This window comes from Convolutriloba macropyga, chromosome 7 (genome assembly GCF_964194025.1).
Source record: "Convolutriloba macropyga chromosome 7, txConMacr16.3, whole genome shotgun sequence".
In the NCBI taxonomy this organism is placed as follows: Eukaryota; Metazoa; Xenacoelomorpha; order Acoela; family Convolutidae; genus Convolutriloba; species Convolutriloba macropyga.
The window spans coordinates 44,521,770-44,546,520 of NC_134474.1; the positions used below are offsets into that span (position 1 = coordinate 44,521,770).

General features: G+C 37.0%; 1 protein-coding gene across 1 annotated transcript; it reads right to left on the reverse strand.

The window, feature by feature from the left end:
• Positions 1-1,698: 1,698 nt before the first annotated feature.
• On the reverse strand, positions 1,699-24,582 carry LOC142342305 (neo-calmodulin-like). Its single transcript, XM_075393592.1, has 4 exons — positions 24,179-24,582; positions 20,505-20,649; positions 10,776-10,911; positions 1,699-1,928 (listed from the first exon to the last, which is right to left on the reverse strand). The coding sequence occupies exons 1-4, from the start codon at positions 24,365-24,367 to the stop codon at positions 1,796-1,798; spliced, it is 603 nt and encodes a 200-aa protein (XP_075249707.1). The 5' UTR covers positions 24,368-24,582; the 3' UTR covers positions 1,699-1,795.
• Between the last annotated feature and the right edge of the window lie 169 nt (positions 24,583-24,751).

A 24,751-nucleotide genomic window follows, 5' to 3' on the forward strand; every position in this document is an offset into this window, starting at 1 on the left:
GCACTATGGACGCGTTCGGGGACTTTGCTGTTGTATGCCACGGACGGGGGACTCCATTGCATAACATGATAGATTTTGAGACTGAATTGCAGAGGCTTCTTCAACCGCTAACTTGTCTCTTGTATTGGAAAGAACGAAACCTCGTCGCTGATGACATTTCTCGACCAGAAGAAATCCTCTTGCATCATGAGCATCTGGACGTTCTATTGCTCCTGATGTGACAGAGACCTCTCCAGTCAAACATTATCCTGAATGTGACTGAGAAGACATGCTACGCAATTGAAGGAGCTCGGGATTGGAAATTTGGGGTGCAAGAGAGCAAAAATGTTCTCGGCAAGGTAATACTGTTGTTTTAGTTGGTTGGCCTTTAGTTTTCACACAAACATATAATTGGATAACGACACTATTAGACAGCAGAAGTTTTTAAAGCAATTTTGTGTTGCTTTTGACAAGTTGTTACGGTCATTCTCAGTAGTTGCAATTCATGGGTCTGCGGTAAAGGTGCTTTCCCGCTCGATATGAATGTTTTTGTTGATTTTGAGAGAAATTTCACGCTCACCAGAGGAAAGTGAATTTCCATGCTCACCAAAAGAGGTTGAAATTTGAGAAAAAACTCACGCTCACCATAGGAAAGTGAAAATGGTAGTGTTCATCATTGTTTTCTTCCGTGATGAGGTTGGGATAACTTCAGTAATTGAATCACTGCAACGTGGAGAGAAAAAAACAAACATTTAGCATGTGGAAATTTGGTTTAGATTGATGAAATGTGCTTTCTTAACCTATTGATTAACCAACTTAATGGTCAATCAACTTTATGCTCCAATTAAAAAGAATAAATATTAGATGCCATTATTCGATGATAAGCTGAAAAATAAAGCACATTTTTGCAATAATTTTGACCGTGGAATAGCTGCTTCCTCAAGTAAAAGAACAGTTTTCAATTGTTGTAACAAGATTTGTAGCAATTGTATTGGTACTGTTAGTCTTATGCTAATTTTTTAACTACCAATTCTGACTGACGAATGTTCGTCTTGACTTCTTTGAGAGCCTTACTAGTCCTTTAAGTATGCGGTTCATAGCAACTGCTGAGTAGGCGTAAATTCTTGAGAGGCAAATCCTCCTTTTGCCCGACTCACTCTAGAACAATTTGTGCGTTGCTCGGTTGTGGTTTTGTTCAATCAAATGTCTCCCATTGAGATGCTAAGTTTGCATATTTCAGGTCCACTTTAATATTGTCAACCTGAAACTGCAGTTCTGAAACATACGTAATATCTTGGCTACTTGGAGTTTGATTTCTTGAAACGTTTTTGCCGTCTATGTTCTTCAAGCATTTTTGGTTGCTTATAGCTGCTGAACGTCTTTTATACATTACACGTGTTAACATAATTTGATTCACACATATTAGCTGAAATTGAAATATTATTTTTTAGGTTTGATTAATTCACCCTTCTTTTTAAGCAAATTTTGATAGAAAGGTTTTCAGCCAGAGCGAGGTGTGATAACCCTCCAGTTTTCATCACTCATTTGCAAAAAGTCTAAATTCCATCATCAATTTCTTCTCTCAGATCTGCGCATTTTAAACAACAATACGTACATTATTAGACATGAGTGAGCTGCGTTCTTGCCATTGCTCTTCATTTTCCCTCTTTCGACAATGTCTCAAACATTTTTCATCAAGTTAGTTCTTTCAGTACATAATTAAAACATAAATTTGAATTCATTAATTTGTAGAAAAAGCAGACCAATTATTAAATACTTTTTGTAATTTTCTCGAATTATTTGTAACTAAAAGGGGTCAATATTCTTTCCACATTCTTCTGAAATCTTCCAGACTGACTTTTCCATCGTTGTCGTAGTCTGCATTATGGATCATCTGTTTCATGTCAGCATCGCTTATACTGTTCTCTCCCAGACACTGCAGAACGTACCTAATTAACGAATGATTGACTGAATTTTTGGAAGCAAGTTGGGAACAGGTTGAGAAGGTAACACAAACATTGCAGTTGGAACTTTTTCCTTTTTCTGCCGCTACCTTAATTACCATTTGTGAAATAAGAGTGCGTGCAAATTTATCTTTCAGGTTCCCACGCTCAATAATCTCACACGCGGTAGTAAACGTTTAAACTTTACGAAGAGAAAGATGATTTTTTTTCAGTTCATTTTTTTTTACAGAAGTCAACTCTAATTTTGAAATATATTTAATTCCTGAAATGATGAAATGATTTTCGAAAAGTGGTTTGTTTAACAATTTTGAACTCTTTTCACAATGATAAAGCGACATTGAATAAATTTGTAATTGTGGCAAATTGTGGAGGTTTTCTGTTGTCAGTAAAGCAAGATAATTTTCGTTAAATTTTTTGTCATGTGGTGCTGCATATGCGTTTTTTTGCTTTTCTGTTGGAAGACTTGGCCATATGCCCGAGCCAACACTTCTTAGTAATTATATTAGGATCATATATGATACCTAATATAATTAAAACAAAGAAACCATAAAAAACGCCTTTCGGTTAAACGTCCAATAACGTCGAATAAGCACATATGATTTTTTAAGAGTGCTAAGAAAACATATATGGTCTTAGTATGATTTTTAAGAAATCATATATGATTTTAGCATGATTTTTGAATATGATGAATGTGTCCAGGTTTTTTCGTGATACCTCTTAATATCTCGAACTGCAAGAGAAACTGTCCGCACTTTAGGCGAGTTTTCCTTTGCAGCCCAAGAAAAAAAACTGAGGCTCTGATAGCTAAAAAGACACAAAGGTTCCGGATAAGACAGAACCTAAAAAAACAAACAAAAGGTAGCACCATAACATACAAAGGCAAGGAAGCCATACGACAAAATGAGACAAGTCTCTATAATGGCACAAGGAAAGGGGTCACCTGAGAAAAAACCGATTTTTTTTCTATTTGAAAAATCAATTTTTTGCCAGAATATTAAAAAACAAAAAATATTGCAGCCAGGAGCTACAAATCGATTGACGATTTTACTGGAGATAAGAGTTATGCTACATAGGACAAGAAAAGTAGTCTATAGATAAACAGAGAAAGGTAGGTTTTCAAACGGAAATTAGCAATTTTCGAGCATAACAAATTTTTAAAATGAAATTTTTTATCGGACCAAGGAGTTGTCCAAATCGAACCAGACTTGGCACGGGGTATACCCTGTGTATTTAGATTGTAATGAGGCAGTTTTAGGAAGGTTTCAAACTATTTTAGGGATTTTCAATAGCAGAACGGCCTTGGTGCTGAGGCGAAGGTATAGACAAGAGCATAAAATTGGGGCCGAATTTTTTTGCCTCAGAAAAGAAAATTCTCTCGGAGCTTTTAAGAGGTTTTCTATCGACTTCCACATAACAAAACGAATGGTGAAATTTTTTACACTTAATTGTAGATTTTTTTTGTTTCGATTAGTTCATGGCTGCAGAATTGTATATATATTTCGCTTTTTTCTCTTTTAGGTCGCCTTCATTTTTTTTTACATATGGTCTTACTAAGGTTGTCAAGATTCCATAAGACCATATATGACTGAGTATGATTACTAAGATGCTTTTTGCTAATAAGGACATCATTTTGTCGTTTGTTCACTTTTTGACTGAAAGTGTGGTAAGATTTGTTGGTTTGATCTATTGTGCTCTATTTTAAAGCATCAATCAATTTTGTTATGATCTTAGTATGGTTATCAAGATTTTATACAAGTCATTTATGACTTTGGATGGTTTCTAAGAATCATATATGACTTTGTATGATTGCTAAGAAACAATTATGGTGAGCAACAGGGGTGATTATACCTCTTCTTTTGGTAGATCAGAGGTAGAATACGATCCGAACTTCGTGGTTCCGAATCGCGTAATTTGGTTGGACAATTGTCTAGTTGTCGCACAATGGGCACGTTCATTGGACAAAATCTTATCTGAATTGAAATCTGATTAGGCGGGCACTTCTGATCACTGAATCAAAGTTACAAGGCGTGATCCAATTCTATTACGCTCGGACGTTTCTTCGGACGCGTGAAAGAACCAAATTCGGTCATTTTTGAGACAGAATAATTACTTTAGTTAGAAAAGGTTCAGTTTTGAATCTATGATCAATTCCTGCAATAGTTTCTAATGAATGTTTAGATAAATTCTCGAAAACCTGGGAGATCCGTCTTAATTCTATTATAAAGCATTTGCTTTAATCAATATACAAAAAATACAGAATGTATGATATCGAAGTTTTAAAATTTACAGTAATTGTTTTGCAAGGTTGTATGTTTACGCTCAACAATATGAACATCTGAAAAGTTTATTATCTCTATATAGTAGCAACACTCCCATTATTACATTTAATTTTTCAGAATACCTCCCTAGAAAATCAAATTTTGCCAACACTAACAAAACAAATAATATATTCACGTTCATTCATGTTTAGGAGAAAAAACTAACTATTATTGTTTTTTGAAAAATTTGACAGAAAAATCAAATACTAAACAGAACACATACTAATAGGGGCATCATTTTGTCGTTTGCTCACTTTTTGGGTGAAAGTATGGTAAGACTCGCTGGTTTGATCTATTGTGCTCTATTGTAAAGCATCAATCAACTTTTTTATGATCTTAGTATGATTGTCAAGATTTTATACAAGTCATATATGACTTTGGATGGTTTCTAAGAATCATATATGACTGTGTGTGATTGCTAAGAAACAATTATGGTGAGCAACAGGGGTGATTATACCTCTTCTTTTGGTAGATCAGAGGTATAATACGATCCAAACTTCGTGGTTCCGAATCGCGTAATTTGGTTGGACAATTGTCTAGTTGTCGCACGATGGGCACGTTCATTGGACAAAATCTTATCTGAATTGAAATCTGATTAGGCGGGCACTTCTGATCACTGAATCAAAGTTACAAGGCGTGATCCAATTCTATTACGCTCGGACGTTTCTTCGGACGCGTGAAATAACCAAATTCGGTCATTTTTGAGACAGAATAATTACTCTAGTTAGAAAAGGTTCAGTTTTGAATCTGATCAATTCCTGCAATAGTTTCTAATGAATAGTTTCTAAACAAAAACAACTAAAAGTTCAATTCAACCAGATAGGCATATAGCTTGGAAAACTTCCTTCAAGCACAAAGTCTTCAAATGTTTTAAAAATAAAATAGAAGAGTATAAAACCTGCTAGAGTGTGTTTGATATGGCATAATGGTAAAAGTAGCTCAAAATTGATTCTGAAAGTGTATTTTTTGCTCCACTACTCAAAAATGCATCCACACGTGGCATCACTAGTTCAGACAATTGGGACAAACACCTTTGACAGAAAAAGTTGGATTTCAATTTGGAAAACTGTTCAGAAAAAGCCGCATATAATCAAAAAATTTTTTAGTTTTTTTAAAAAAGCCGCATATAATCAATATAGAGTCAAGAATCCGGCTGGAACAAAAAACTTGTCCCTTTTCTCTCTGCTATTCTCTTTCTTTCAACAATTTGACCTAAACACCTTGTTTTAACGCATTTTACTACCTGTTTCAAATACACTCTTATAAAATTACCGATAAAAAGGCGCTCCACAATAATCCTCTTCGATTGGTAAAAATAGGCCCGCTTTAAGAATCGAGGGTGCTTTTAATTAAACCTTGTATCAAATTGTGAGCATCATGTTGATCCACACGACGGATTGATTTATCGGTTGTCAAAAAGTACCGATTGAGTGCTTTAACACTTGATATTGAAAAGAAAAACCGTAAAAACTGGGTTCAATTTCACTGCCTGTCTTGCTTAGCTTAGGAGCAGACAGACCATTATCTATCATTTTGTCAACCAGGCTGAGGGAAGGGGGGCTGGATTTGGTTTGAAATAGTTTAAGTTTAGTGGGCTAATTTCACTGTCTGAGGGAGAAGCCACCAATTTGTGCCTCTTTGACAGCATCGGTTACCAGCTTATATCTTTTCTCTAGACGAAAAATCACATCAGACAAAACGTGCATTAAAGGAACATTAAAGCTTGCGATTAAAACTTTTTGGTCAACCCGGGATTAGAATAACCGAATAACTGAATTAATTGCCTCATTTGAGAGACATAAATTACTTATTCATAACCATCATCCAACTTGCATTGACACGTTTTTTTAAGTGAATCTTATTGGATATTTTTAGGCTTCATATTTTGTAGGCTCCCAAAGCCATCCCGCATTTGCAAATTTTTGACAATTTATTGAACAATTCGTAACTCAAATTAAGCTTTTTCCCGAATAACATCGCACCATGAATTAAACAAGTCAGAGTTCGAGTTCTTTGTCGTCACTCGTATCGTTATTTTAGATTGTATCTGTCCACTCTATGCAGTTATATATGCTTTTATAAACTGATTCTCAAAAAACTCAAAAACCGTATTTGGCAAAATTAATATCAAAACCCTTCTCTAGACTATTGAAACCATAGATTTTCGTAAAATACAAGTGAAGTGACAGTTTTAAGAGATCACTGTCATAGGCTTAACTGTGCACAGCATGACAATCATTAAATGCTCTTCATAAAAGTGTGTTATACTTTTGTCTCATCTCAAGCTATAAAGTATTTTCTCAGAGATTGTTAGGAAAGTGCATGGAAAATGCAGGCACTTCTTACAATCATCTGATTTGCCAAAGCAGCCATTAGTATATGCAGTAGTGACCAAAATGAAACTGTTAGAATGAAGCTGTAAGCCTGCCACAATAAAATTTAAAAACGATCAATGATTTGCATGAAAATAGATATTCTCTAAATAAACCCTATAGTCTAGTCTTCAACTTGATGATACTCAGAAAGTATAGTCACGGGTTAATGTTGAATTAAAGTACCATGCTCGAGTTTCCTCGTTAATGAAGCTTCCTCTATGTATCTAAGTCGTTCAATATGTGTCCTATTAAGTTGATTATGACAACTGAATTATACTGATTATAACTGAATTATGACAAAGAGTGAACAAACACTTCACTTGCTATTCGCTTTATTCCTTGGACTCGTGAATAAAGACCCTTTTCTAAACGTTTATTTCGATCATCAAGCTGCTTGAACATTTTAACTAGTGTTAAATGTCTCTCAAGGCACGTGTAAGAGTAGAAGAATGCATGGGTATAACAATCTCAAAATTTTTGAAGTTATCATTCTCTTGTAGCAATTTCATGACAGTTTGAATCAATAAAAATTTCAGCTTTGCCGGAACTTGAATAGGAGACTCCTCATTGCGAGCGCCTACCGGTACCCTATTTTGCTATTAAATTTAGTCACTTTTGTAACCAAATTTTACCTTTTCTATCTTATTCACTTAATTTGGGAATGCATAATGCATTTCCGAGGACTGGAAGCAAAAATCACTTTTAAACGGAGCCTAATTTGTTTTTTACGTGAATTGGCAATACATAACACTAGATTGCACAAAGTGACATCAAATCTAATTGACTAATAGGGGAAGCATAATCCACAAAACCTCAATACATGAAAGAATACGATGAGAAAAATGGAGGGATTTTTTTTTTGGGGGGGGGGAGGGGACAATGGCGGGGGAGGTCACGGTGGGAGGTTTTTTTGCTGCAAGGGGCCCTTACGGCCTGAACGATGTGGGAATTACGGCCTGCAGGGTGAGGATTGGGGGGGGGTTGAAGTGAGAAGGTACTGATGGGGATTTTTCTACAATTACTGATAAATATTTAGTTTAGAAACATAGCTGGCAGATTGCCATAAAATAGACACAATAGCTTCGTAGACCTGCAGTCTCCAAAAGAGAGTAAAAGAAACAAACCCGAATTTTTTTTAAGCTGAGAAGCTATATTCTCTTTGAATTGAATTAAAAAAATCAATTTCAGTGTGAAGAAGTTATTGTTGAGAGTGAATTAAGTAACGTGTGACCAAAAACTTAATAAAGCGAACGCCCGTACAACCAAAAAACATTCTCCGCTAGGAGTGAAAAATTACGTCACGCACGCAATTCGGTTGAAGTTGCATTAACGAATAAACAAAAAGCAGATTTGAAGAGATTGTGACGTCATTTGGTCATAACAAAACCTTGACGACAAAAAATCAAGACAAGGCCAGTAAGAGCCTCAGTTATCGCTGTGCTGCTCTTAATAAAACTGAGGGACTTTTCTGCAAATATTGAGGAAGATTTATTATCGTTCTTCAATCGTTTCTTGTTTGTTAGACTGATCAATTAGCCCCTAAATTGTGGGCAATTGAAGTATTTATATGAATTCTGAATTAAAATGACATGTTTTCTAATGTGGAAAACACTCCCTTTATTGGTACAGGTGTTTCATGCTATCTTTTCAAAAAATACTTACAATAAACTGTTGATTGAACCATCTTAATTGTCGAAATTTGCTTCACAAAAAGGATTGAAATTTTGTGAATTGCTCTTACCGCCGAACCTAACTAATAAACATAACTGACTAATGTCGGGCGAATTGCTCTCAAACGACCGGTGGTCAGCTTCGTCAGTAGCTAACCATGGTTAAGTGAGTCTAGTTTTAGCTTAATTGAAGGGGTGTAAAGTGAGCACAGCGGGGAGGGAGTGCATCGGGGTGCTGATAGGGGCCAACAGTGGGGGGACAATGGCGGGGAGGCAACGGTGGGAGGTTTTTTGCTGTAAGGGGCCCTTACGGCCTGAACGATGTAGGAATTACCGCCTGCAGGGTGAGGATTGGGGGGGGGGGTGAAGTGAGAAGGTACTGATGGCGGATTGTGGAGGGGTCAACCTCTAAAAACCGCCCTTCACACCATAAATATAAGTCTCCGAAATAGATTTTGTGAATTGCATACTTGCAGACTAGTGAGCTGAAAGGCGTTACATGTTTATCCCGTTTTTGAAAGCGAAAAGTCAAATGGTTCAGACGAAAAATTGGTCAGGCAAAAAATTGCATAATATAGCTGGCATAGCCGCAATAGCTTCGCAGGTCTGCATTCTAAAAAACTGTAAAAACGACAGACCAAAAAAAAATTGTCATTTCATTGAAGGCTGATATGTTATATTTTGATTAAAAATTTGTATAAATTTTTGCTGCCTCTATTAGCTGCTCTCAAAAAACTTTCATTTAGAGTGATACACATCCATTTGACCTTGTCAATTTGAATTAAAGTAAATAAAAGTCAATTTCAAAGTGAGGAAGTCATTTTTGAGAGTGAGGTAAGTCAAGTGTGACCAAAAACTTAATCACGCGAATGAGCAAAAAACTTGCTCCACTAAGAGCAAAAAATGACGTCACGCACGCTCTTCAGACGCAATTGCATGAGCGAATGACCCAAAAGCAGATTCGAAGAGGTTTTGACGTCATATGATCGTAACAAAAAATTTTGACGACGAAATGAAAAACATAGCACGACAAGTCCTGACGTACGATTCAAAGAATTCTCATTGACTACACAAAAATTTAGACCTAGAACGGACTATGAGTGAATTGGGAAAACCGTTTCTAAAAAATTCAGATCGAAAAAATTTAAAAATTCAAGAAAAAAATGTCAAAATGCCGCATGTGAACAAAAAACCACCAGCTAGAAAGAGAATTATTGTTCAAATACCGTTTTCTCACTCTTCTTTAAAATTAGAGCAAAAAAATTTCACGCCACAAAACCGTTCGCTTTTTCGCTCCACATCTTGTTTGAGCGTCACCACACTACTCCAATTTTGCTTCAAAAATCGTGCAAATGTGTGAACAGATCTTAAAAAAAAGAGGCATCGCCCCGATACAATTCAAATTCTTTTAATTGAAAAAAACCAAGACAAACCCACTTATAGCCCCAACTATTGCTGTGCGGCTATTAAAAAAGTCCGACAGGACTAATATAATTGCTACAAATTTCGTTTGAGAGCAATTAATCACACTCCTTTAGAGGTATTTTCCATTTTATGTTATATAATTGCCGTGTAACTGCTTTCACGTCATTTAATTACTTTCCACTTTGGGCGTCAAAAGAGGAGAGGAAGTGCCGTCCACATTCTTTGTAACTATTTTTTTGTTCTAGTAGACGCTCGAAATGCTCATTCAGGAATTATTTTGTACTCAAAGGTTTGATGGGAAAATGAGCTAGCACAAAATTTCTTCGAGATGAACCTCGTAAAAACACAAATGTTGTTAACCTGTTAAGTTTGTGCTGAAATTATATCGCTTTTAGATTGTTTTCAATTGGCTTAAGGTTTGAAATTGCAATATAATTCACCAACCAATGAGTTTGCTCAAGAAACTTAAAAACATCTTTAAAATGTTTGTATGAACGTCAAAGGAGGAAGGAATTAGACCATGTTTAAACTATGAGCTTTAAGTTAATTTTATTTGGGCTGAATATTTGGAAAGTAGTACTTCGTAATTAAATTCCCCCCAGACACGGGTGCAGCGCCCTTTGTAAAACATTTTGAGAGTATTTCATTTTCTTTCATTGAGTATTAGAAACTTCAATCAGCAAATAATTCTTAAATTACGTTATGGTGTGTATATTTTCCAAAACTGGAAGTTTCGCATGGTTTTTTTAAGACTACTTCAGAACTTCAAAAACATCAGCTCCGGCACTTTTTGTGCTCACAGTATTTCCATTAATTCAGCTACTCTGGAGTTTGTTCTGGATGAACTCGAGGGATGACCTTCTCAGGGTTCTACTCTCGGAACTATTAGTGCTCGCCCTCTTTCAGAGTAACTGTGCTTCAGCTATGAGCTTGTCAGAAGTTCCAATACTTGATAAAGTTATAAAAACCCTGATCACGGGACTGCAAATATAGATAAAAAAGAACAAAAGATGCCAAAATTGACAAGAATGGAGAAGTAGATACCTGAGTTCCTTGAGTTCTATGAATCCGTCCTCGTTTTTGTCAAACTCTCTGAAGGAAGACTCGATCATTTCATCCTCGTCCTCCATAGCAGACATCATGATCTCCACAAACTCCTCGAAGTCTATCTCCCCGTTACCTGTCAAGACAAGATGATCAGATTCGATGCTTTGATCAGATTCGTCAAAAGAGACTTTGAGAAGTGTCCTAGACGGTGTAATAATGAACGGGTTGCTGTAGGATGCAGGGAATTGTTTTAACCAGATATTGTAAATTAGATAATTTAGGTTAAGTTAGACAAGTTAATTAAGTGTTTGAAGAAAGCGTTCTTTCTTGAGGGGTTATTGTTTCGAAGGCGCCAGAGAGGGGAGTTGAGTGATATATCTTAAACAAACTAATGAACAAAAGCATATTGAGCTGTCGATATATTTCATTTACTTAGCAAAGTTGTATTTGTGCATCACGCCAAAGTCGAAATGAGTGATTTAAGTTTAGAAGTAAACTAGAGAGCGAACATTTGAAGTGAACTGGATACTTTGATCAATTTGAAGTAAATAAAAGTGTGATTTCAAACTTGGAAAATAATTTGCACCCCAAAACCTGATACAATCAACTCTTTGAGTTATATTCATCATTGGACTCTGAAAGTTTGTGACGAGGTTCCCCTAGTGATTGTTCAACTATAGTATGAATGCGCGGCCAGTTACACTTTTTCGATCAGAGTTATTAACACCGGAAATTGTGTTATTCGGCGATTTTTGATATTTTGCAGTATAAATTTGATAGTTTCTGGATGAATTAACAGTATAAAGCAGTCGTACTTGCATGTACTGGTGCAGTAATGTATTGGGTGATCATGGGAATGGTTTAAAAACTTGTGACAGAAATTTACTGGCATTTTGAAGTAAGAAAAGACAATTTATCAGTTTTTCGAAATACCCTGTGTCCAAAAGTTGTCCGACCCCCCCCCCCGGGATGGGGAGGAGTTATTGGCTGATAACCGGTCAATGATGGGAGGAACCCCTAATGGTCCTCTTTTGCAAGTATTGTTTTCAGGCCTATCAGACCACCCGACAGCCAGTTATTAACACCGGAAGTAGTGTGATTTGAAGGTTTTTAGGTATTTTATCCTTAAATATGACTGTTTGGTTGAGCAATAATGGGATTAATCAGCCGTAATGTCAGGCACGTATCAATTAAGGTTTTTTTTGCATGATCTTGGTAAGGATGTAGGATGTAAAATTGCGATTTTTGATTATATTGGTATTTATCACAAGATTGTACTTAGCACCTAAATTGAAATAGTTTTTTCCCAAAAGTTGAAGTCGGGTTGACCTGAAAATTGGGAGATAGGCTAATTTGGGTACGAGGAATCCGTTTTTGAGATTAGATCCCCACCAACCTGCACGGAATTAGCGCACGCCGGTGCTGCGGGACGTAAAATTTGAATTGATCGTGGAGTACTGGTAGTAGCCCTATTTTTGGAGGGTTAGTGTAACTTTTCAAGTGCTTTCGATTGGTGATATTTTGAACCCCAGATTCTGACCGCACGTCCGTGCTGCAAGATGACCCGTGAGCCGAAAACCGGAAATTGGCCTTTTGAGCGGCCGAATGACTTTGAATTGGCATTAATATGATAACCTGAGACAGTTAGTGACAAAAAATAACCACCCCGGTCAATTTTGACGAACTCGGATTTTTCGGGCTTCGGCACCCACGACTCGTTAAAAATATTCAAACTGCAAACGACTCGAAACGGCTGATCCGTTGGTCACGAAACTTGGCAGGCAAGTTGTTGGCACCCTATAGTTACTAGAAATTTTTACCCAAACACGTTTTGACCACTACATCGCGCGAGTTATTAGGTTTCGAAATTTGGGGTCATCCGAGAGGTCGATGAAAGTTGTGCGCGGTCATTGCTCGTGTTCTAATGGGAGTTTGGCCATAAAATTTTGTGGGTAGGTGCAACTGTGAGGGGACTTTCCATGAAAATAGTTAGTTTTTGTCAATTTGATCCTTCATCTTGGATGATTGACCCCTGATTGACCCCTATAGGTCAAATTGTGGGTTTATTTTAGACTTTGCGGCAGTTTTTAACTGGGGAATTTTTTGAAAAGCTGTAAAAACTTAGAATAACAATTGCTCTTAGCTTTGGGGTTGAGTTTAGTTATTTATTCAACACATGATTTTCTTACAGAGATTGATTTATAGCTAGTTAATTTGAGAGCGGAAATAGAGAAATAAGAACTTTACAGAGCAACATTCAATGTTTACTAAGCAGAAACTGATTGTCATGTCAAGTGCATATTTGAGATAAAGTGTAGTGGATTTGTTCATATAAGAGTCCAAAGGTCGCGTACTTAAGATAAGGAGATTGTTGAACAATGGTTGATAGCAGTTGAATGACAGAGCTTAATTTGATATTGGTTGTTTGCATAGCAAGCAAAGCCCTCTTACAGAATGTGAAAGATTTCAAGTGCCAGTTGCAATGTTTACTTAAGAGATTATGGTTTGTTTGCTTAAGATAAGAGCGTATTGGTTTCGTATAAATTGAAGTGACACAGAGAAATTTAGGTAGAGAGAGACGTTGGAGAATTCTGGGAGAATTCAGAAGTTTGAACACAGGAGAGATTTTTGCACAAGCGACAGAAATTAGTTGATTTAGTGGGACTAAACTTTAAAAGAGATCGAGAGTGAGAGTGAACTCTGGAAGTTTGTAATTACAAGATCAGTTGTGATACTGCGAGCGTTTTTGATTTAGTTCATTTGGGAAGTTAACCACGGATATTGGTATTATTATTGTAATTACTATTATAAATTGTCTTGAATTTGTCTTTTTCATTGATGAGCAAGTAATTCTCTTACCTTTGTAATCCATATAACTAGAATTGATATTACGAGCCCCATTGTGAATTAACTTATTTCAAGGCAATCTAATTTGCAACAGCATACAAGAGTGGAAGAGGGGAAATCGCAGAGTGACAAATTAACGCTTGCTTCACCAATTCAAAAGCTCTGATTACTTTATGTGATCGATCTTCTGGGCGACAGGGTCCCCCCACTGTTGAGCCTAGCAGCAATTCAGAAGACGACAGTGGCGCTCCTGGGTGGGCTTCATTTCTTTGTTTCCTTTTGCTATGGATTATTTTCTGATTGTTTGGAGAACGTGCGATATTTTTTCGTTGGAGAAACTGCTGAAAGCACACCGAAAATTGACATTCAATTGCGATTTGGGTTATCACTAGTTTTATTATGTTTGGTTATCAATTGGTGAAGCGAAGCGTTTTCCTTCATCAGGCTACGAAGTTTGGGAAGATTGGCGTGAACATTATTTGAGCACTGATATGAAGCTGGGATAGAAGAAAGAAGAAATGATGAAGTGGTTGCCTACAAAAATGTGTGGGTGGTCCCAGAATGCAGTAAGTGATTCACCAAGAGGTTATTGGCGGTCGACTCCAGAGGGAAGCAAGCATGGACACTGACAGAGACGCTGTATCAGTTTGACATACGATCGTCTGACAATCCACTTTTTATGAGAGAAGCTACAAAAGGTTTGTTAGAGGGAAAGCGGGAAGTAGGGCGGAATTCATTGAAACCAGTGATACTGTGGATCAGAAAACGCGACAGCAGTGTTCTCAAAGGCAGGTGATTGATACAAGTAGAAACGTTGACACTTCTTCAATGGATGAATATCGGCAACCCGGCAAAAGTTTTGAAGGATATGACATTGGGTCCAGCTGTGGTGTATCAAGAAAAGAAACTTTTAGTAAAGATCTGTTTGGAGAAGTAGAAGAAACGAGAATTGCTTAGAGTGGTAGTAGCATAAGAATTCCAAGTTACGGCGATGAAGTGCAAAACTGGAACTGAGAAAGAGTTTACGGAGGAAGTTTTTGGTCAAATAAATCAGGAAAATTGTGGAGCAGCGCTAAACGAATATGAAAACAGTGACATCAGAGAAATTCTGAGCAGAGAAAAAATCATTGAGCGGAGAGTTGAGTCTTGTGGACCAGATGAGCATCATGCTATGGAAAACGTTTATGTACTGTCACCAGAGTCTGTGGAGCTAAGCAATGAACATTCAGATGATGCCTATTTGTTTGAAGATGTTTCGGATACAGATTTTTCGGATGCAGAAGAACGTGAGGTCAACGATGCGAGAAGCGAGACAAGTTCGAACTCAGTAGCATGCGATAATGTAGCTGCAATAGCAAGCAATTTTGGGCGGTGGTGTCAAAGTTAGCAGAAGCGATATGTTGGGAGCCTGGAGCTTGATGGAGTTAAAGACAGGAGGTGTGGATCAGAAGTTCTGCAATGTAACACAGGTGGCTGATAAGACACAAATGTGTAACACTGAGTGCACTGTGGACACTTTGGAGAGTTGGACAACTTCAGGAGGAATTGATCGGCAGTTGGTATGTGAAACACAGAAGGGTCAAAACGATAACGCAGCAGGTGACCGGAGTGATTTCGCACAGTTGGGAAAGGGGCTCGAGGAATTTGTGCAATCGCAATTAAATGAAAGTGAGCTTAATGGTAGTGTTTTGGTCAAACCAACGGATGAGCCTCATGTTGAAAGTGCTGGAATTTACAGAACAGGGGAATGCGATAAGAAGTCAATGGCTACAGTGTTGCACAGTAGGGTTCATGACGATCAACAGCCTAGAAGGAAGGATTCCAGCGGTATTTCGTTGTGAACGTTGGAAGTTGAGCAGAAAGTGGAGAGAAGGATTGCATCTTGTTTTCCGGAGATTGCCAAAATTTTGCTGGAGAACCCATCTTTGAGCCAGAAAGGGAAGTGGAGCCGTTTGGAAGCATCAAGAAAGCATTCAAGGCAGGATTACAGGAGAAGTGGCAGCTACAGTGGAAGAAGAGGTGGACATCAATTCAAGCATCAGAGGAAGAAGGTTTTCATAAACAGGTGCACGAGTGTATGATGAGAGGCACGTAGACAGCTAAGTTATTCAAGTTTTTTTAAACCAATTGTTGTCCACATTGTATTAATCTATTTTATCGAGACAAGTTGATCAAGCACTATAGCCGTAGAATTTTTTTTTAAAAAAGATGATTTAGGGGAATGTGTAGTTTTGGTAGATCTATTTTTAGATGTTTTTTACCTCAGTGATTTTGGAGTTCACGGGGAGGATGTATGTCAGAGGCAATAGAATTTGATCAAAAATCAACGTTGATGAATTAGGTAGAATATGTTAAAATGTGAAAATTCGAAAGTGTTTTCAAACCTGATTTAATCAACCTCCACTCAAATTTTAGTGCTGTTAGTTTATATTAACTGGAGCTAAAACTAAGTGGTTCACTTTACTAAGTCAGCTATTAATAAAGTACGTAGGAGTAAATTAATCGGGTCACAGGATAAGGCTTTGCAAATATTCGGGAGAATAATAATCTAGGAGGGAGGAGTGTAGGATACAGGAAATTGTTATAACCAGATATTGAAAATTTGATAATTTAGGTCAAGTTAGACAAGTTAATCAGGTGTTTGAAGTAAGCGTTTTTTCTTAAGGGGTTATTGTTTCGAAGGCGCCAGAGAGGGGAGTTGAGTGATATATCTTAAACAAACTAATGAACAAAAGCATATTGAGCTTTCGATATATTTCATTTACTTAGCAAAGTTGCATTTGTGCATCAGGCCAAAGTCGAAATGAGTGATTTAAGTTTAGAAGGAAACTAGAGAGCGATTATTTGAAGTGAACTAGATAGTTTGATCAAAATTGGAATTCCAATTTGAAGTAACTAAAAGTGTGATTTCAAATTTGCAAAGTAATTTGCACCCCAAAACCTGATACACTCAACTCTTTGAGTTATTTTCATAATTGGACTCTGAAAATTTGTGACGAGGTTCCCCTAGTGATTGTTCAACTATAGTACGGATGCGCGGGCAGTTACATTTTTTAGATCAGAGTTATTAGCACCGGAAGTGGTGTTATTCGACGATTTTTGATATTTTGCAGTATAAATTTGATAGTTTCTGAATGAATTAACGGTATAAAGCAGAAGTACTAGCATGTACTGGTGCAGTAATGTATTGGGTGATCATGGGAATGGTTTAAAAAGTTCTGGCAGAAATTTATTTGCATTTTGAAGTATGAAAAGGCAATTTATCTTTTTTTCGAAATACCCTGGGTCTAAAAGTTGTCCGACCCCCCCGGGATAGGAAGGAGTTATTGGTTGATAACCGGTCAATGATGGGAGGAACCCCTAATGGTCCTCTATTGCGAGTATAAGTTTCAGGCCAATCAGACGACCCGACACCCAGGTATTAACATCGGAATTAGTGTGATTTGAAGGTTTTTAGGTATTTTACTGTGAAATATGACTGTTTGGATAAGAAATAATGGGATTAATCAGTCGTAATGTCAGGCACGTATGAATTAAGGTTTTTTGCGTGATCTTGGTAAGGATGTAGGACGTAAAATGGTGATTTTTGAGTATATTTGTAATTATCACAAGAATGTGGTTAGCACCTAAATTGAAATAGTTTTTTCTCAAAAAGTTGGAGTCGGATTGACCTGAAAATTGGGGGTTAGACTAATTTGGCTACGAGGAATCCGATTTGGAGGTCAGATTGCACCCCACCAACCTGCACAGAATTAGCGCACGCCGGTGCTGCGGGACGTAAAATTTGGATTGATCGTGGAGTACTGGTAGTAGCCCTATGATTTTCGGAGGGTTAGCGTAACTTTTCAAGGTCTTTCTATTGGTGGTATTTTGAACCCCAGATTCTGACCGCACGTCCGTGCTGCGGGATGACCCGTGAGCCGAAAACAGGAAATTGGCCTTTTGAGCGGCCGAATGACTTTGAATTGGCATTAATATGATAACCTGAGACAGTTAGTGACAAAAAATAACCACCCCGGTCAATTTTGACGAACTCAGATTTTTCGGGCTTCGGCACCCACGACTCGTTAAAAATATTCAAACTGCAAACGACTCGAAACGGCTGATCCGTTGGTCACGAAACTTGGCAGGCAATTTGTTTTGGCACCCTATAGTTACTAGAAATTTTTACCCAAACACGTTTTGACCACTACATTGCGCGAGTTATTAGGTTTGGAAATTTGGGGTCATCCGGGAGGTCGATGAAAAGTGTGCGCGTTCATTGCTCGTGTTCTAATGGGAGTTTGGTTTTGAAATTTTGTGGGTAGGTGCAACTGTGAGGGGGACTTTCCATGACAATAGTTAGTTTTTATCAATTTGACCCTTCATCTTGGATGATTGACCACTGATTGACCCCTAGAGGTCAAATTGTGGGTTTTTAGGAACTTTAGTCTTTGCGGAAGTTTTTAACTGGGGAATTCTATGAAAAGCTGTAAACACTTAGAATTACAATTGCTCATAGCTTTGGGGTTGAGTTCAGTTATTTATTCAACAAATGATTTTCTTACAGGGATTGATTTATAGCAAGTTAATTTGATAGCGGAAATAGAGACATAAATTGATTGTCATGTCAAGTGCATATATGAGATAAAGTGTAGTGGATTTGTTTACATAAGGGTCCAAAAGTCGCGTACTTAAGATACGGAGAATGTTGAACAACGGTTGGTAGCAGTTGAATGACAGAGCATAATTTGATATTGGTTGTTTGCATAGCAAATAAAACCCTACTACAGAATGTGAGAGATTTCAAGTTCCAGTTGCAATGTTTACCTAAGAGATTAAGGTTTGTTTGCTTAAGATATGAGCGTACTGGTTGAGTATGAATTGAAGTGACACAGAGAAATTTAGGTAGAGAGAGACGTTGGAGAATTCTGGGAGAATTCAGAAGTTTGAACACAGGAGAGATTTTTGCACAAGCGACAAAAATTAGTTGATTTAGTGGGACTAAACTTTAAAAGAGATCGATAGTGAGAGTGAACTCTGGAAGTTTGTAATTGCAAGATCAGTTTTGATACTGTGAGCGTTTTTGATTTAGTTCATTTGGGAAGTGAACCACGAATATTGGTATTATTATTGTAATTACTATTAACATAGCCGGCAGATTGCCGGAATAGCTGCGAAAGAATAGACCTGCGTGCCATATAATAGAGATAGAAACAGATACAGATCTAAATTGAAAAAAAATCGACACCGCTCAAAAAAACTAGGTAAAAAACATTCAGTGATAAATTAATAAAGCTTGTTAAAATTCATTCCGCAGAAGCCTCTTATTAGGGACCTTTACTGCACAAATGAGTTCCTTTGACCTTAAACAAATTCAAATTAAACTTCAAATCAAAATCTAATCACACAAATAACCTCAAAACTTTTGCTAAAGCGAGTGAGAAATGACATCACGCGCGCAAATGCCGTTAGTGAGAGAAAGAAGTCATTCAGAAAATTTGACTTTTTCAGCTTTCCTGTGTGAACAAATGTAAAACGAAAAAAGAGCGTCAGACGACGAAACAAAAAAACCAAGAGCACCGCAATATAGCTTCGCTCAGCTTACAGCTTCGCAGCTATAATAAATTGTCTTGAGTTTGTCTTTTTCACTGATGTGCAGGTAATTCTCTTACCTTTGTTATCCATATAACTAGAATTGATTTTACGAGCCCCATTGTGAATTAACTTATTTCAAGGCAATCTAATTTGCAACAGCATACAAGAGTGGAAATCGCAGAGTGACAAATTAACGCTTGCTTCACCAATTCAAAACCTTTGGTTATTTTATTTGATCGATCTTCTGGGCGACAGAGTCCCCTCACTGTTGAGCCTAGCGGAAATTCAGAAGACGACAGTTGTACTATGAATAATCATTTTAGGTGAATTGTTGGCTTATATTCTCATTTTTGGTTGTCGGCTAAACCTGTCTGTCAATACCCCGTCCACCAGACCGCACCACCCCAACTCTGTGCGTTTTTGACAGTGTTAGAATGAATGGTTTTGAACGAGGACCTCGACTGGGTATCAAATGTATTTAGATTAATGCTTTCAAGTATGCTCAGAAATATATATGACGACAAAACGAAGTTTCCTACTCTTACATAAAGTAAAAATAAACAATTTCAGCTTGCTTTTTTAAAATGCGGTAATTAATTAGGTGTATAAACTACGACATCTGTCATGGTTATATCTGATTCATGAGCAAACTTCTCAAGGCAGGAATAAAGTTCGATGCTCCGCCAATTGCCTGAGAGCACTGAAAACTTGACTCATTCTATCGATCTTATTCAACTTTCGTTAGTATAGATTTTGACCGCAACTTTTAATGGAAATGCAGCTTTTAATAACTGTCACTTAAATATTTGTTAATCAAGCTGTCGCCATGCGATTACCCTGGAATATCTCGGCATGCTACACCGTAAAAGGTGACCAAGTACCTGGTTGGAAGTCTTTATGAAATTCTTCATACAGCGAAAAAATCAGCAGACAAGAGTTGGCTTAGGGGCCAGCCAAATGCTTGAATCAGGCAGACCAATTATCATTCAGCTTGCTATTTCGCGAAACTGATTGACAAACTAATTGACTTGAGGTTTGGATGGTTTGAGGCTACTTGATTAGAGGAGCGTTTTCCGTTGTCAGTCTATTTTACTACTTACGACACCTTAGAAAACTTGGCAAGGCCTTCATACGGCACTTTATTAATCAACGGTTCCTGAGAGATCTTAATATGGCCTTACCGCGGTTGGTTTGGTTTGTACGGCAGAAAACTTCACAAGATCTTAGAATGGTTGTCATTAGACTTATACGGTGCTGTATATAGCTTTAACAACTTCAGAGAACATAGGTCGCTAATCTTACCATCCATGTCTAGATTCTGGAGTAATTCCTCTGTTTCCTCCTGGTCAATGTCGACTCCGAAGTTGTGGAACAGTTTGTACAGCTCCTCAGAGGAGATGGAACCAGACTTGTCATCATCAACTGAGTCAAATGCCAGTCTCAGCTCCTGCATAAAAAATACCTTATTGAATTTCTTCATTCCCAAATTAAATATACAAAATCTCCATTCAACAATGGTGCTCTAACTTCTAGTTTTAGTAATCCGATAAATGGATGTACATCACGAAGTTATGTCTTCAAAGAAAACATTCCTAAAACTGTTATGTTCGGTGAAAATTGACCTCAACGATTTGGTTATTTTCACTGGAAACTTCTAATGCCTTTTGCTGCGGTTACTATTGAAAAAAAATACGTAAGACAACTGTTAATAAAAGTTTGTGATTTTTCTCTTTTAAGTCTTCAGCTGAGTGCGTACATATTATTTGCTGCTCGTGCTATTTTAAGCAAAATAAACGTGCTATATAAGTCAACAAACAGTTTAAATATGACTTCGGCAAAACATAAACGAAAAATTAACAAAAAGCATTTTTTTGTTTGCATAATTTTCAAGTAGTTTCACAACAACCACGAATTTAACAAAAAATAAACAATTCGTAGAACGTAACTGAAACAAATCAAAGTTTTGTAAATGTTTTAACTTATCAATTCAAGTTTCAAGGAATTTTGCCGTGAGATCAACAAAAAAGTTTGGGTTAGTTTATCAACTAGTATTAGAGCAACTACAAGCTAGTTATGTTGATTCTATGTCAACATCATCTTAGTGGGAGTAAAAATTGGAACCATTAAGGGTTGCAATCCCACAATCGCTTAATTGTATGCAATCCTGTGCTCTCCAATGAGCGACTGGCCCACACTGCGAGAGTCTTTCTATGCTCTCTTGTATTGAGAGATATCATTTCAAGCTACTTAGATTACAATCTTATGATCGCAACTTAGTTACTAGAGTGTATACTCTAACAACCAGTTCAGGAGAAAAATATCAATAGATACAAAAAACGGACATCGCCAATATATAGAAATTTTATCATCAAACAGCTAGCAAAAAATAGAGTCTGAGCGGCAATGATACTACTTTCCTTCTCTCTTTCAGTGACCCACTTTAGCAAGGAGTATTTTCTGAAAAAAATGAAATCGCTGATAAAATTTTTTGAGTTGTTCAATTTTTGAATAAAAGGCTATGTTGTGAACAAGGAACAAAATTACCAACAACTCATAAAAATCCGATCAATTTGATAACAGTTCCCAGTGCAATAAATTTCGCTAAGTGCGATGCAAGACTGTGCTGTTTGTTCGTTTTGAGCAGTTAGACTTTAATCAGTTGCTTAAAGTTAAAAAAACCGTTCTTTGTTTTTTTTTCATTGTGTGCCCTTGATTGACCAAGCACTTTAACTGTTGCTCATCACTTTATTTGTTAGGTCAGGATCAACGGAACATTTCATAAGCTTCTGCAATCAAAAAATTTTCAGTAATTGATCCATATAGAAATTAGAGACTTTCCTCTCTCATTAAGGACAGAAAGTCAAAAATCTCTCATATCAGCAAAGATACAAAAAACTCAAAGAGATTATTGTATTGTCCATAATTGATAATCTTTAAATTTATGTTTGTCGCTGACCACAATTTGTTTGTGTTTTCTACGACTGTTAGAACAAATGTGCATATCATGTCCGCATTAATACTCTAGAATTGTTTTATAGCCAAGAAAATGATAAATAAGGGCATCAAAAAAATTCTAGCGAAAGACAGGAAAAGAATTGGTGTACATGGCAGCCAGATTTTTATTCTGTTTCTCAACCGATACCACAGATTTCGGCTTGTTTCCCAGTTTGTACCCCCAGATTAATGGGTTCATACTCTTCCCTAGTCGAGCTTACACGCATATCTTGTAAGATCTTGTAAGAATCTTGCAAGAGTCTTGTACCAAATTGTATAATCTTACAAGAGTCTTGCAAGATTCTTACAAGATCTTACAAGATAGGCGTTAAATGCAAGACTCTTACAAGATAGGCACGTAATCTTGTAAGAGTCTTACACGATAGGTGTTTTCTCTTGTAAGATTCTTGCAAGATAGTCGTTTTTAATCGCCGCGGACCTAAAAAAACATGGTTTTAAATAAAATAGCAAACTTCTGTCGGAAAATTATCTCAAGTATTTGCACTTCCAAAAGCAGCGGCAATTATAGAACAAAATAATTTTGTAGTATGCGTTTGCTTAAAATCTTTAACTGGGGGCGCTTAAACAATTTGCGTTAATATTATCATACGGAGCAAACACCTAATTTGCAATTAAGGGCTTTTTCTCAATATACGCTTGACAAAAACTGCTAACCAAAAACAAAAATTGAAACAGATTTTGACGTAATCCGTGCCCCTGTTCCAGTTATTGATAGCGATACCAAATAACTCAACTCGTTTTTCTGAATCCAGGTATATACTGACGACCATTTATCAACTGTGTTCGTTAAATTTCACTCTTTCGTCAGTGTTTATTAGTCTGGTTACCAGCATACGCGATCTTGTTCGGGGTATTAGTGCTTGTTCTAATGATGTTGTTTTTTGGAGAAATATCTCAGCTACTGTTGATACTAGCAAAGAGTTTTAACAGCCAATAACTAGATAGGTACAATTGAAAATGCACAGCAGATATAACACCGATTGATGGGCTCCAAAATGAGCTAATTAGTGTCCTTAGAACACCCCATATAGCATCCAGATATCCCCAAATTAATTCAGCAATATTCACAATTTCTTGAAATGTGAAAAAATTTGATTCTATAGAAATTTCATCAAGCTTGATAAACCAAAATTCGAAGAATTGCCCTTATCATGAATCTAAATCTCTCCACAGTTTAGGTAAATCGCATATACTTAGAGACTAGAAAGGCTTTTAGAGAACTGCTCAGTAACTTAGAATGTCCTCGTGCTTTACCAGTTTATCCAGTTTCTCAAATTGACAGTCAAACGAAAAAACGGCCAGGTGATAAATCGGTAATACACAAAGTGTTTATTTAGAATAGCCAAAAAGATTAAAATAATCGTCACTAACTTCGATCGAGAGAAGTTAAAAATACATTCTCAGCATCTCAGGGATCCGCAATTTTTGGCACAGCAGCGACAGCGAATGGTTTAACATGGTAGAAGTTGGATTGTCTAAAGTGGTATTTCAAGCAATAGATTGCGCTACAAAGGGGCAATTTGGTTTGATGTCTGCGAACGTCTACCTAAAGGGTAATTATATGTATGATTAAGACTGCCAACCGTGCAGGTTATTTTGGGTTGGAAAGCGAGGAATTATAGACGAAGTTATGACTGAAAGCTGATATATTTTTAAGAGGAACAAGTTTCCATAAGAGGATTAGTTTCATGGAAAAACGAAAATAGTTTTCTATAAAAAAGACGCCGCTACAGACGGAAAACGTTTATAAGTTATCAGTGAAAAAATTGAGAATTTTGTGACAAAATCTGTTTAGATGCTACTATGCATTTTTCCTTGTAGGAACAATTTGATCCGGGTAATAATGACCAGTGAAAGTACTTCCAAGCAACGTTTGCGATTCTCGACTAGTGTTGCGATGAAACGTTTAAAATAAATTAATTCGTTGGTAATATGCGCTTGCAATGTATACTATGACTTACCTTTCGCATCTCTGGCGAACAAACTGTTGCCATTTTGAATTCAGTCGATTCTTGTTGCTCGTTACTATCTTTGTGGTGGCTTTTGTTGTGCTTGTGCGTGTCCTCAACCAGCCCCCCTTGATGTGCCAGAGAGACAACAACATTCAACTCTTCAAAGTCGTCCGGCAAGTGATGGTGATGGTCCCCCATTTCTTTCTATGGCACTCAACCGAAGGTTATGATACCAATCACAGCACGTGAAAACAATAGATATTCGTAATGTGTTCACAAACGACGCACACAAAAGTCACTGAATAAAAAACTCAGCGCTGATTTTTGTGAGGTTCTCAATCAATGTAATACGTTCAATGTGTTTAAACAGATTTCGAGTTGAGATTACTTATTGACTTTTAAATTAGTTATTGGCAAGAAGTTAAAGAAAAGTTAGTAACTGGAATATCTCAGCAGAAAATCAAACCACATGTTGCCAACATTACTGTCTGATTTTTGCTCACGGATTGTGCATGCGTACATACATACAGCGCTGCCGCGAGCTTTTTGATTATAAGACCTTTGATATATTTTTATATGCGT

Bases quoted from the DNA above. Each gene is read 5' to 3' on its own strand.
- LOC142342305 (XM_075393592.1), bottom strand. From the start codon at position 24,367: ATGGGGGACCATCACCATCACTTGCCGGACGACTTTGAAGAGTTGAAT. The intron at 10,912-20,504 runs GTAAGATTAGCG...TTGTCTTGACAG, and splicing joins CCAGAATCTAGACATGGATG to GTAACGGGGAGATAGACTTC. The intron at 1,929-10,775 runs GTATCTACTTCT...TTCGTTAATTAG, and splicing joins ATAGAACTCAAGGAACTCAG to GTACGTTCTGCAGTGTCTGG.